Source organism: Canis aureus, chromosome 1 (genome assembly GCF_053574225.1).
Source record: "Canis aureus isolate CA01 chromosome 1, VMU_Caureus_v.1.0, whole genome shotgun sequence".
Lineage (NCBI taxonomy): Eukaryota > Metazoa > Chordata > Mammalia > Carnivora > Canidae > Canis > Canis aureus.
The window spans coordinates 58,274,026-58,288,198 of NC_135611.1; the positions used below are offsets into that span (position 1 = coordinate 58,274,026).

The 14,173-nt window shown below is 34.2% G+C and overlaps 2 protein-coding genes across 3 annotated transcripts in view; one reads left to right on the top strand and one right to left on the bottom strand.

Annotated features, from left to right (window-relative positions):
• DCBLD1 (discoidin, CUB and LCCL domain containing 1) overlaps positions 1 to 14,173 on the top strand; it is a 99,185-nt gene that overhangs the window by 82,515 nt on the left and 2,497 nt on the right. Inside the window, exon 15 of the mRNA XM_077900840.1 lies at positions 8,479 to 8,544. Within this exon, the coding sequence (XP_077756966.1) occupies positions 8,479 to 8,544 (66 nt within the window). The remainder of the gene's footprint in view (positions 1 to 8,478; positions 8,545 to 14,173) is intronic.
• Positions 1 to 14,173, bottom strand: part of GOPC (golgi associated PDZ and coiled-coil motif containing) — a 38,734-nt gene that overhangs the window by 3,046 nt on the left and 21,515 nt on the right. For both annotated transcript variants that reach the window (XM_077900861.1, XM_077900870.1), the window contains 5 exons: positions 11,946 to 12,121; positions 10,609 to 10,774; positions 8,137 to 8,232; positions 6,711 to 6,875; positions 4,044 to 4,224 (listed from right to left, as the gene is read on the bottom strand). In XM_077900861.1, coding sequence (XP_077756987.1) covers positions 4,044 to 4,224; positions 6,711 to 6,875; positions 8,137 to 8,232; positions 10,609 to 10,774; positions 11,946 to 12,121 — 784 coding nt within the window. The remainder of the gene's footprint in view (positions 1 to 4,043; positions 4,225 to 6,710; positions 6,876 to 8,136; positions 8,233 to 10,608; positions 10,775 to 11,945; positions 12,122 to 14,173) is intronic.

Consider the following 14,173-nt stretch of genomic DNA (forward strand, 5'->3'; position numbering starts at 1 on the left):
AGAGAAAAAAAAATATACTTTCTAATCTAAAAAGAGTCTTATAACTTTATTGAGCAAAGACAAAGGAAAGCCCACTATAATTAATAACAGTAATGAGGCAAATAATGGGGCCCTAAATTAATCAAGTAGGTAATTTCTGACAAAGGAATTCTTCCCTCTTCTGGCAGATATCAAACACTGTACAGATTTTTTGATATTCTCTATTGGACCTATCAAAAAATATTATATAATTTCCTACCAGACTTTCCACAAAACTTAGATGACACACAATTATAAAATCTACTTATTAATTCTACTTATACAAATACATATTCAACAGTCAACTATATGTTTCTTTTACATTTTGGTTTCAGATTATTTAACTTCTGAAGCACATGTTAGCTTATTGCTAAATATCTAAGTTTTTAACAAGACAATGTCCAGATAAAGTTTAAAACAAATCTTGGTTAATCTAAAGAATAGACACTAGGCTTGCAAATAAATCAGAGTTGATTAGGTCATCTATTTAGTGAGCTATGAAGTATGGACACGTGCTAAACAATAACCAATAGGTACATTTTTTTTTTGTGATTTGAGTCTGTTAATAGTTAATATGAGCATACATTTTGGTTAGATGAGTCACATTTTAAGTGGTCTGCAATTTACACAGGTGACAGAGAAGTCTTTTAGCCTCAGCTGCCAAAAAAAGGAAGGGAAGAAGCCTTCCAAATCGGATAGAAAATAGTAGAAAGGATGAAAGACAATGAAATCATAGGAAAAGCAGCCCAATAGTGTAAAGTTCTAACATACTGCCACAATAGTTTTGTTCCAGATGCATGAGGAGGACACAGTTGCTACTGCTGTCTATGTGTAGATAATTCATAAAATCCAGGCTTACCAAAAGAATATCAGTTCATCAGTTTACTATGTATCTCTATGCCAGAAGTTCTCATTTTTTGTTTTCAGGATGCCTTTACACTCTTAAGAAGTATTGTGGACTCCAAAGAGTATTTTTTTCATGTGGTTTATGAATGTTATGTGGGTTACTGATGTGTAACCATATTAGTAATTGAAACTTATGAGAAATCTAAAAAAATTACTTTGTTAAAAATGAAAATAAGCCGAATAAATGTTAGTGTAAATGACATATTTGTCTTGGTGAACATAACTCCCATTTTCCAAAAATTTAGACAGAAGAGGAGCATTATTTTCAATTTTGCAAATATCCTTAAAGTCTGGCTTTCTAGAAGATAACTGGATTTTCTTGATTTTCTTATTTGCCTCTGCTCCATCTATTACAAGTAAATAAAAAAATTCACCCTCACAAAGATATATAATTGGAAAAGGGAAGACTAATTTTAATAGGCTTTTCGGATACTGTCAGTATTCTTCTTTGATATACCTAAATTGGACTTGACACCACAGAATTTGAAACCGTTATCCTTGAACTGTTCACACTATTATATTAAAATCCATTTGTCTATCTTGCAGTTTGAGTGGCTATTTTACCCACGCAGGATTTTATAACATCATACACTGGTCATTTGAAAAATAATAGATCCTGAGTTATGTAGCTATTCCACGAGCTGACATTCCATTTTTACTATTAAAAAAAAAAAAAAACTTATTAACATCACTACCAATCTTATTACACAAGTGTTGGAAACCTGTCAAGTTCATGGTGATTGATAAATGTTTTACAAAATTCTAATTGTCACCTGAAAGCTGAAATTTTATCACTGGCAATATATACTTCAGTTGTTTTCCCTGAAGTGATGGGCTCCCTTTGTTCTTTTTAAAGGAAATGGCTGCCAATAATCTGAACAACCAATAATTTGTCAGTCATTCTTCAAGTCAAAATTGTCTTCCATGAAAAAAAATGGCCAGTTCAGCTGGCTTACTTAATCACTTAAATGCTTTTCTTTGAGAGTAGCATCTTAGTTCAGCATGGAGACTCAGTGTTTTATGCATACTTCCCAGCTCATAAAACACGATATGAAAAACACATGTACTCCAGGGTCAAGATTTAATAAAATGAGGATGCCTGGGTGGCTCAGTCAGTTGAGTGTCTGCCTCTGGCTCAGGTCATGATCCTGGGGTCCTGGGGTTGAGCCCCGCTTCAGGCTCCCTGCTGAAGTCTGCTTTTCCCTCTCCTTTTACTCCTTTCCCCTGCTCTTGCTCTATCAAATAGATAAATAAAATCTTTTTTTTTTGATAAATAAAATCTTAAACCCCCCCCCAGATTTAATAAAATGAACAGTTTTGCTATTTCATAAAACTAGCATTTTCTTCTCTTTCTTTTTTTACCCTGAGTAGACAGATAGCAAGGAAGAAACAATGATTCCTCCAGTTGTGGTACCGCTGCCATTATTCATACTAAGGCAAATGTATTTATCCCCACTGCTTTTGCACCATCATTGTAAATATCAACTCAGAAAACACACACACACACACACACACACACACACACACACACACTGTTTTAGCATTAGTATGAACAGGTTTTCTTTTTTTTAGATTTTATTTATTTGAGAGAAAGAGAGAACACAAATGGGGGAGGGAGGAGCAGGAGAAGCAAACTCCCTGCTGAGCAGGGGGCCTGATTTGGGGTTCGATCCCAGGAACCTGAGATCATGGCCTGAGCTGAAGTCAGACACAACAGACTAAGCCACCCAGGCACCCCTAATTTGAGCAGTTCTTATCTCATTAATTCTCTACAAGGGTCTCAGGGACCCCCAATGATTCACATATCACAATTTAAGAACTACTGCTCTAGGTAAAAGGGCTAGAACTTTTCTTTAAAATATGTGTAAATAATAACAAAGGAACTAAACCCAATCAGGGTTAGATGACACACAATTATAAAATCAGGCACACTGATTAAGTATTTATTTACTTTTTTTTTTTAAGATTTTATTTATTCATGAGAGACAGAGAGAGAGAGAGAGGCAGAGAAACAGGCAGAGGGAGAAGCAGGCTCCACACAGGGAGCCTGATGTGGGACCGGATCCCAGGTCTCCAGGATCACACCCCAGGCTGAGGGCGGTGCTAAACCGCTGAGGTCACATACCCTGATTCTAATACCTCAAGGTCACAAGGTCACATACCCTGATTCTAATAACAATCACAAGACAATGGTCTAACTTTGATACTAGTCTACAAATCATTGCATCATGAGAGAATTTTTGCATTAACACACAAGATGACAGTAAGATATATCACTCTAAAAGGCATATATATCAGTCTTTACTTCAGAATCTAGAAAACTTGAATTTTATTTTTCAAGGATTACTTGCAGTTCAATAACTGGTAATATACTTGTCTTAAAATACAAAATGAGGGCAGCCCCAGTGGCTCAGCGGTTTAGCACCGCCCTCAGCCTGGGGTGTGATCCTGGAGACCTGGGATCGGGTCCCACATCAGGCTCCCTGTGTGGAGCCTGCTTCTCCCTCTGCCTGTGTCTCTGCCTCTCTCTCTCTCTCTGTCTCTCATGAATAAATAAAATCTTAAAAAAAAAAGTAAATAAATAAAAATACAAAATGAATCTAGAAGAACTATGTAAATAAAATTTTGGCCTTGTGACCAGAATGCAATAAAATTACAAGCAAAGGACAGCTGTTCATTCTGTTAATGATGATTTCCTCATCATTAAAAGTATTACTAAGAAATCTAAAATTCTGTATTTTAAGTTTATTAATAAAAAATACATTAATGACTTTTAAAAAACACATATTCATCTTTTTATTTATGAGTTTTTTTGTGGAACATTTTATGAATGTCAGTTAAGTATATACATGCTGAACTTTACTATGAAACTTTTGTTTGAAGGATCACTGGAAAAGAAAAAAGACTCTTCTTTTTAATCCTGTATTAAAAAAGGATGAGGACTGGTTTAACCATTTTTTTTTTGGTTTAACCATTTTTATTCCAAGATTTACATACAGAATTTTTTGAGGCTTAGAGAGCCAATTAAAATGGATTTTTCTCCAGTTGTTCATTCTTAATTCTTAATAATTAATAACTTATTATTAATAATTAATAATAACTTTTGAAGCAATTTTTACCTTGCAACACTTTGATTTCCCCACTCGTGTCTTTGCAACCAACTCCAGGATTACTACCTCCCTCTAACTCATCAAGGTACAAACGGTAGCGATGTCCACTCTCATCTTCATACTCTACATTTTCATCATCAGAATCCACTTCAGGAGCCACATAAACTACTTCAAATTCAATCTCTCCTCTCTATAATGAGAAAAGAAAATGGGGAAGTCAAGTTATTGTGATTGTACTCAAAAATGGTTTTCCAAATTCCTTGGGATGAGTGACAGGCATGAAAAAATGTAGACCTCAGATGTAGCTCCTTTCAAGACAACAAATAATGAAATTCTAGAATCTCAAGAGGTAGAAAAGCACAGAGAGGTCATTACATCCAGATCAACTCCATGAATCCTAAGTAATTTCCTTTTAACATTACAGTAGTTCTTTCTACTGGTCACAGTATTTTTGCTAACAGATCTAACCTAAAAAGGATGCTTAACTACTCAACTTACACAATTTTAGAACAAATGTTCAGTTTAAAAGTCATTCTGCCATTTTATACTTGACACAGCAATTCAAGAAATCCATCTAAGTAGTCAGATACTAAATTCGCACTTAAGAGCATCACACAAACTTTTCTCTGATTAATTCAAGAAACCTCTACACAATGATTTGTTTCTTACTGAATAGGTCTTGAACCTTTATGTAACTTTCACTGAGTACTACAGTGTTAATAAGTAATTATTTTATTAATTGTGTAAAACTGTATCATTCAATCCTCAAAATTTCTCTATTGCAGTGCAGTATCTTTTACATGAGGCAGAAACCTGAATTATTCTGCAAAGAGCAGATAATTTTCCCAATATGATGAGCATGTAAAATAGAAAAACATTACTCCAAAGCCCTTGGCCTTTCTACTAAACAAAATGTGTAATATTTGGGGGCTCCTGGCTGGCTCAGTCAGAAGAGCAGATGACAATTGATCTCAGGTTGTGAGTTCAAGCCCCATGTTGAGGACAGAGATTACTTAAAAAATAAACTTAAAAAAATATTTAAAATAAATAAATGAATATTTGTACTGCTATTCTTTTTTTTCTTTAAGATTTACTTATTTATTTTAAAGAGAGAGAAAAAATGCAAGCCAGGGGGAGGTGCAGAGGGAGAGGCAGAGAGAGAGACTCTCACGCAGACTCCCTGCTGAGTGTGGAGCCCAACATGGGGCTCGATCTCACAAACCTAAGATCATGACCTAAGCTGAAACCAAGAGTCAGACACTTAACTGACTGAGCCACCAAGACGCCTGCCTCATACTGCTACTCTTTAATAAAACTTATGTTCAAGCAAAAAAGATTATTTTATGTTTAAAAAAACATTCCAAGTCATTTAATGAGACTACAATCACTACACACAAGCCTGGCATTTGCAACTCTGATTTTTTTTACTGCCACTAAGTCAGTCTGTTGGTACTATGCATTCTCGGCAGTTTAAGGTTATGTTTCAGAATTTTAATAGATGCTTAGCATTTCTTTAAAAGCATGTGACTGAAAAACAAAAACAAAACAAAACCAAACCAAAACAAAACAAAAAGCGTGTGACTGCCCCTTTGTATTTCCTTTACCACAGCTGCCATTCATCTCACTCTTATAACGACTGGATGTGGCCAAGTTGGGTTGAGAAAACACTAACTGAAAGAGGTTAGGGTTACATTTTTCAATCTCTCTTAGCAGATAATACTTTAAACATCCCATTTTGGGGAGACAGAGGGATAATGCTGTGGTATTCAGTAAAGTTCTAGATTAAAGAATTAGGTCTGTGGGCAGAAGTCATGGATCCAGCTTTTAGGCTTAATATGAGGAAGACCTTTCTAAAAAAACCGCAATGTACAACTATAGAATGGACTACTTTATCATCAACAACTCCCCCCTTAACATAAATATTTAATCAGTGATACTGTAGAGATTTACGCAACGTATGTAGTTGAACCAAACGAGCTATAAATTCACTTTCAACTCAGATTCAATTCTACACTGATGATCCAAACACATCTCAATATACTATCAACATTTCTCTTAATTTCTTCAACCTTACTCTTGAAGAAAAAAACAAATCAAAAAGTCCACCTTAAGTAAACAAACAGGAGTTGGGGGTATGAATCCCAACTCTACTAATTTCTCTGCAACCTTGAGTGAATCATTTAATCCCTAAGAACCTCAGGTTACTAATTGTAAGTAAGAGGGTTGGGCTAAATGATTTCTAAGGACTCTTTCATCAGTTCTAACATTTATCACTAAAACCAATCTGCTCCTAGCATTGTTTTTTCTATAATACCATCTACTTGTATAGTGTTTTAGTCATTACTGATGTTTTGCTTTCTGAGTACCAGGTCCTGTTCTGAGCACTTTATATGAATTAACATGCGTAATCCTTGCAGCTCTCAGATAAGGGCACTGTAGCAGAGCAGAGGACTTAAGTAACTTGCTCAAAGTTATAGAGCTGTGGAAAAAGACAAATAAGACCTTTTTCAGTAAATCTGGACAAATGTCTTCTATAAAAGGCCCAAATCAAAGGGAACTGGTATCTACATATAAACACTTTACTACTTGAGAAGCCTCAAGTTGAAGTATAACATTCAGTAGATTCAAAAAGAATCAACCAATAGATCCAATTTTAATTACATAAAAGGAACTTACCTGCTGGGAAAGAATGGTTACAGCTTCTTTATGCTTTGTGTCCCTTAGGTTAACTCCATTAACAGCCAGAATAGCATCTCCAACATGTAGTCCTCCGCATCGATCAGCAGGTTGCCCTGGGTGGATCTCAGAAATGAGGATTGGAACACCATGTTCTTTCCCACCCTAACAAAAAAAAAAAAAAAAAAAAAAAAAGGCAGTCAATTAGTTTACTCTTTGTACAGTCACAGACTATTCTAATAAAATATCTTCTTAAAAATACATTTCAGTATCTTCTATGAACACTGAGTAAAATATTATTTGCTATCTAGGTAATGGTAAATACATTCTTATGGGTATCAAAGAGTTATCTCTGAATAAAACAATAACATACATTTCTAAAACACATTCCAAAGCCAAAAAAAAAAAAAAAAAAAAAAAAACCAACCCCAAAACAAAAAACTACAATTGGTTAAGCTTTAAACAAAAAGTATTTTACATATTACATATTAATAGTCCACAGCACTATTAGATTTTATCAGATCAAAATCACTATAAATAACAAGGCCTACCATTATTTTATGTACTATAAAAATCATTTTAAGAGTATAAGAGGAATCTCAATTTCAGATATTAAAATGTGAAAAAATATGCAACATGGAATTGATGAAATTTGGTAACTTTCACTTTTTAGCTCATGTTATAATTATTTGTGTGTGTGATATATGTGTATTATTTCTCCTAAAATTTATGCTTTTTGAGGGCAGTGCATTCACAAAGGTAGGTAGGTAGGTATTCAATAAATACCTACCAGGTAAACTTATGATAAAAGAAATTTCCATATTAGGCAGTACCAAAATGCTAGTGAACTCACGCAGTATCTAAGTATTACCAAATGAAAGAGTAAAGCCATCTTATTCATTCATCTGGAACAAAAGCACTATAAGGACAACAAAACGACTCCAAATATATGTACTTATAATAGGCTGCTCTCGGAAATGCTGCCCAAGACAACTGTTTGTAAAGGCATCAAATTTAGAAAGGAAGACTATTTGGACTCAAGGGCCACTGAAAACTGACAACAAAGAAATGAGACAAGAGAAAAGAACAATACAATCTGGAGCCATTTAATGTAGAAGAAAACAGTCATATCCATTCTCAAAGGCTCCTAGTGGCAATCATAGGATATTCCACAGAACTACAAACCAAGTCATAATGAAAATGCTAAATTATGCTTAATAAAGTTATAATTTTACTAAAGTAATACTTCATAGTCATCAGGAAGATTTACATACAAAAAGTTTACACAGAAGTGTTGGAGCCCAGGGGAATAAATTTAGTTATGGAGGGGATATATCCAGAATACTTGTTTCCCAAGGATGTCCAAAGGGGAGCATGATTATACTAGTTAACTACAAAAGAGGAGACTGGAAGCACTACTTCTTACTGTAATTGAAATGCCAAGGCCTTCATGATCTTCCTTAAGGAGGAGAACTTTTCTAATTGGACCAACACCCTGGCTTTTCTTTAGAGTGTCTTGATCCTTATTGGAAGAAAAAAAAGAAGAAAAATTAGTATTACTTAAACGATATATCATCAAATGGAGTAAACCCATGCTATATAACTTGCTTTTAGAAATCTTCATTAATTTCCTGGAATGGATATACAGTAAAGTGTTAAGAAAATAATAGATAAAATAGAAAAATAAAAAGTTGTTCTGTTAATATAGTGAAATGGATGGATGACCTTCTTTTTCAGGTTCTTTCATATTTATTCATCTCCTTTTTAGGACATTACAAGGGAAACTATTGCCAGGAATTAACTGATAAGTATACAGCTTCAAGAAATAAAAGTGGTAAGATGTTTATTTTCACTAGAAAATATCATAAAGATCTACATACATTTTAACTAGTTTATAGATTTAAAAAAAAAAGGCAAATTGCCAACTGGATCATTAATTACTTTTCATTCTGTTGGGCTCTGGAGTCTACCTCTTAAATAAAGGACTTTACTCTCCATTAATTATTCTTTCTCTGATACTCTTACTCTTTCCTTCTCTAAGTTCCTTCCCTGTCCAGCATATAAACAAATTCTAAGCCTCTTCCAGCTTTAAATACAGACCATGTGAAAATATAAAACAAAAGAAAAACCCTTCAATTACCTATCTTCTTTAGATACCACCCTCCTTCCACCTTTCCTCAACCTTCACACAAAGTTAATCCTAATGATATCTACTTCCTTGCCTCCCACATTCATTATCCTAGTCACTGTAATTAGGGTTTTGCCCACACTTGCTCTTTAAAACTGTCTCCTCCACAGTCACTGGCAACCAACACGGCTATATTCAATGCATACTTTTTAGTCACTATCCTATTTAAACCTTGCAGAAAGTTGATACTGTTCACCACGCGCTCCTTTTCTATGTACTTCCTTGGCTTCTTAATCAATTCTGTGGTTTTGATTATAACAGACAGATGATTAACCTAGTGTTTCCTCAACTCAAGACTTTTCCTAAATTCCAGAGTCATATGCCCAACTGGATATATTTTGTTTGTTGCAATGGCACCTCAAACACCACATGTCTAAAACAAACCTCATCACATTTCCTCCTAAATCTTCCTTTTCCTCTATTTGCTTTATCAGTGAATGCCATCAACTCACTCAATTCCCCACATCAAAAATCTACTCTTCCTTCTCATTTACCCACTTAACCAAAAGCAGTTAATCACCAAGTCCTCTTGATTCTTTTTTGTTGTTGTTGTTTTTAAAGTCAGCTCCATGCCCAGTGTGGGGTTTGAATTCACAATTCTAAGATTGAGAGTGGTATGCTCTACTGACTCAACCAGCCAGGTGCCCCCAAATCTCCTTGATTCTAATTCTCTCAAACCTACCCTTTCTCTCAAATATACTTCCCCTATGTTCACCAGTTGTTCCGCAGGTTACTATAGTATCTTTCTAATGTACTCGACTCTAGTTAGGCCCTCTCCTGTTATATTCTCTTCACTTTACCAAAGTAATGTCAAAATAATGTTAAATCTTAAGTCCACCATTTTATTAAAAAATCCCATGATTATCAGGTTAAAGTTCATACTCCTTTATGCAGCATTAAGTAACTCTTGCCATCTGGCCACTTCCTAGAATTTAATGTGCCCCAAAGTCCCAGAGAAAACAATGGCAAAAGGGCTTATTTGCAATCTGCACTCTTCTCCCATCAATTTCATGTACATATCAATTCTTCTTAAAATAATCTTTGCAGAGATAACAAATACTTGAACTTGTTTAAGACCATAGTTTATCTGGCAATAAGATATGTAAGCCACTGGGAAGGAGTCAGACATGCTTTTATTATGGAAAGGCTTATATTATCAGACAGCTGTAGTAATGAAATTTAATAAAGATTTATCCAGATAGAAAATCTCTTGTACAATGATGGCTACAGAAGCAGACAATTGGACACGGACCTCAAATTCCATTTTTTTTTTTTTTCAAATTCCATCTTAATTCAAGACCAAACAGGTGGAAACATTAGTTCAGAAACTACAGCTGAATCTAGTTACCAAAAATTCCCTTAAGAACTACCCTCAAAACACTTGCCACTTTATTAACATGACATGTTCTCTGATAAGCTTAAAAAATGAATTTAAACATGCCTAAATATGATCCAGAAAAATTCTGAAATATGAGTCAAAGTACGAGCAATATGTATCTGCTAGCAACAGTTCAGTTTTCAGAAATATCGTTTCAGGGCATTCAGGTAAGTCAACTAAGAACTTCATGTATCTGTTCTAAATAAGTTTAATTCCACTTTAACTTTTAAAATAATGGTTTTAAATACTACTAAATAAAAACCATGAAAAGGACTTCTGACTAAAGGAAGAAGGAAGAGGTTGAGTATGAAACAGTAACAAAACAAACATACGTGGCCTGGAGGGGCTTGCATTGGTCGTTTCAGGTCATTTCGTCCTCTACAGGCTCTGATCACAGTTTTGTGACGATGCAAATGTATTTCAGCTTCCAACTGGTTCCAAAGCTTATCGTGAGCGGGTCCCTTCATATCTCGCCCTAGTAATTGTATTTGTTGGACCCTTTATATTGAGAAAACAGTTAATTCAGTTAGTTTTTCATTATTATAATTTTTATTACAGAGAGAACTCCGAAGAATTACTGGATACCAGTAGCTTTGGCATAAACCTCAACAGAAAACCTATTTCTGTTAGTAATAAAACCTGTTAGTAATTAATACATTTAGGACCTCCTGATGTTTCTCAGATTTGTAACATACCAAAAGTCTGAAAAGAACAGATATCTTCAAGAGAAAACTAGTTTTTTTTTTTAAAAAAAGAATGAATGAAACCTTTTCTAACCATATACTTAATTCAAATACATCTAAAAAATTTTTGAGACTGATGTCAATGAACATGTCTTGCACACAATCAGGATAGGTCAACAAACTCAGGCACTATTGAATATTAGTCTTTACAGGAGCCTAACAGTACAAAAACATTTTTTTAAAAGACAGTTTCTTTTTAAAAATTACTGTTTTAAATATGGCAAAAGTTACTAGAAAATGTGCACTTCAACAGGATATAAATTATTTTTATTTGCTTCACATCAGTTCTTAATGTGCTGTGAATAAGTAAAAAAATATTTATCAAAAGTAATAAATCACCAAATTTTGTGATTATAAAAAATTAATACAAGGAGAGCACCATATTATTATGATAAAGTCACTGTCATTCCAAAGTGTTTTGGAGAGTCAAGAAAGATTACATTTCAATGATCACAGAAAGAATTCCTTAAGAAAGGCTATACATGTGAACATCATCTTTTATGGTTTCAAGGCAGGAAGTGGCTGAAAGGTGCAGATCTAGAGTTACTAGCATGTCAGAGTAAGTTCCTATCAGTGTGTGTGTTTGTGTATGTGTAAACCAGAAATACTTATGTAGTATGGCTAAATAAATCTACAATATATAATGCTATCAATATTAACAGTAAGACAGAGAGAGAGAGTGAGCCAGAGACACAGGCAGAGGGAGAAGCAAGCTCCATGAAGGAAGCCTGATGCAGGAACTCGATCCTGGGTCTCCAGGATCACGCCTTGGGCTGAAGGCGGTGCTAAACCGCTGAGCCACCCTGGCTGCCCTATAAAATAACTCTTAAGATAAAGATTAATGTTTCATTTACCATAAGAGGTAAGAGTCAACCTCACTAAATATCTAGCTACTTAAGAATACAAGGCACTCATTTTTTACACACCTTCCTGCCAGTTCCTTATCCAAGTACTTGGCAGCCAGTCTTGCCCCATAAACTTCAGCCTGGAGAACAGCTATATGTCTACGAAGGGCTTCATTCTCTTTTCTCAACAACTTCACTTCAGCTTCAAGTTGAGCTTCTTTCATTTTTTCTTTTTTGTTTGCTTCCAGCTCTCTCTCCTATTTAAAACACAAAAACAAAAACAAAACCCACGCACAATGTAATGAAAATACTTTTTTAAGGCTTTTTAGCAACAGACCATGTTTCTCAAAATACATAAAAGCGCACAGTCTGTTACAATACCAACAATGAAAGCATATGATAAAAGTTACCATTTCTATAAAATGGAGCATACAAAGATTTGGATCCAGTTCTTTTTAACTAGTACCAGAAGGTGTTGGGACCACTTCCACATAAGATAATTTCATGCCTTGGGGTACTCTGACACTGAGGATACTAAAATAATTAGTATTTTCTAAGGTTATGTCATCATACACTAATAGGAGTGGTTGCAATGAATAACTAAATCTTCTCCCTATTTATTTTCTAAAAATGACTCAAGAAACTAGACTAAAATAAAAAAAAAATCACTCTGGTGGCTGTATCCAAACACTTAATTAACTTTAAAGCAATAATTCTATAAACAAGTCAAAATTCTTCACTTACATAGATTCCATGGTTAATTTACCTTAGAGGACTACCAGAAACTTAAACTGCTTAAATTAGAACAGATACTCTAATTTTTTTTTAAAGAATGTTTGATGGTAATGGAAAAATGCTGGTAACAAACGTACTGAAAAATTTATACATTAAAAAATTTCTCTGCATGACCATATCTATGGTACAGATTATCACTGATTTTGGGGATGTGATTCATCTATCCCTATGTCAAAGTGAATGAAGTAAAATAAATGTTTGTGGAGGAAAACAGGGCCCTCCCTACCTGCCTTCTAGGAGGTAGGATGGACATCCATTTTTAATTCTCATAAAAGAATGCTCTACTTGGTAGAGAGTCTATATATGTGAATTACAGGTGTTAGCTAGAGTATAAAACCTCAAGATCTTTGCCATCCAATTTTTATCACAAGCTTACATATGAGAAATAATGTTCAATTTACCTTAAAAGTATAAAGTACAATATGTCTACTCCTACAACTCAGGGGTGACCAATGTAAATGCCTTCAGGGACCCAAGCACAAAACAGACCAATACAAGACAAAGTCGAGTGGAAAATGGAAGGTACAAAATCCCGCCTAAAGGCAGTCAAACTCAAATACACAAAAGCTCTGTGGCCAAATAAAACTCTTCCAAGAGTTGAATAAGGGCCCTGATAGATATTTTAAGTGTTGTTTTTAGATTAACAAAACACTGTAAACTTCCATTTATTCTGAGTAGAAATGTTTTTACTGCCTTATAGAACTGCTTTTACCGATTTACTGATAAACAGAATCTATAAATCCTGTGTAAATGTGGTTGTATCTGTTGATGAGATGTGGAAGAAACTGTTCACCCTGTCCCCTTTGTGAGACTTAAATAAAGGTCTTGCTCAGCACCAGAAAAAAATGCTTCTCTTGAGCAAACGACAAATGATACTGTTTCTATTTGTATGGGTACTGATTATTGTAATTATTTCCCTTTTTATTCTGGGTAGTAAGCTGAGAAACAAATTCAAACAAACCTCTAACAATTCTGGAATATACTTTGGTACTAATCTAATGTCTGCTTTGGTCTACTGTTTTCTCAATAGTATATCAATAAATGATACACTAAAACATCAATATATGACATATTCAAATATAAGGCAGTGAGTACCACAGTCTTAAACACAAAAAAATAATATACAAGCTAAAATGAGTCATTACCAAATGGTAGATATATTTACTGCCTCTTTGATTACTGTTTTTCAAGAATCTGAAGAATAATCTAGAATCCTCCTTTTACAACTTTAGAATTATTAAAATTGCAATTTATTTCAGAGCATATTTCTTGAAAGGCAAGAATCAGTTCCAAAAAAACTCCACAGTTTAGATAACATGAACAATAAGCTTTCTTATGACATTTACTGAAGTTAATGCTATTTGTTTCAGAAAAAAAGTTCCAGAAGACCAAGTATTCTTTGGTTTATGGGCTAAATAAACTTTACATTGATATTTGTCTATGTACAATTGCCCTGATAACCTATTTATACAGTATTTATGGAATTTACAAAACACATATTAAGTCACCACTTT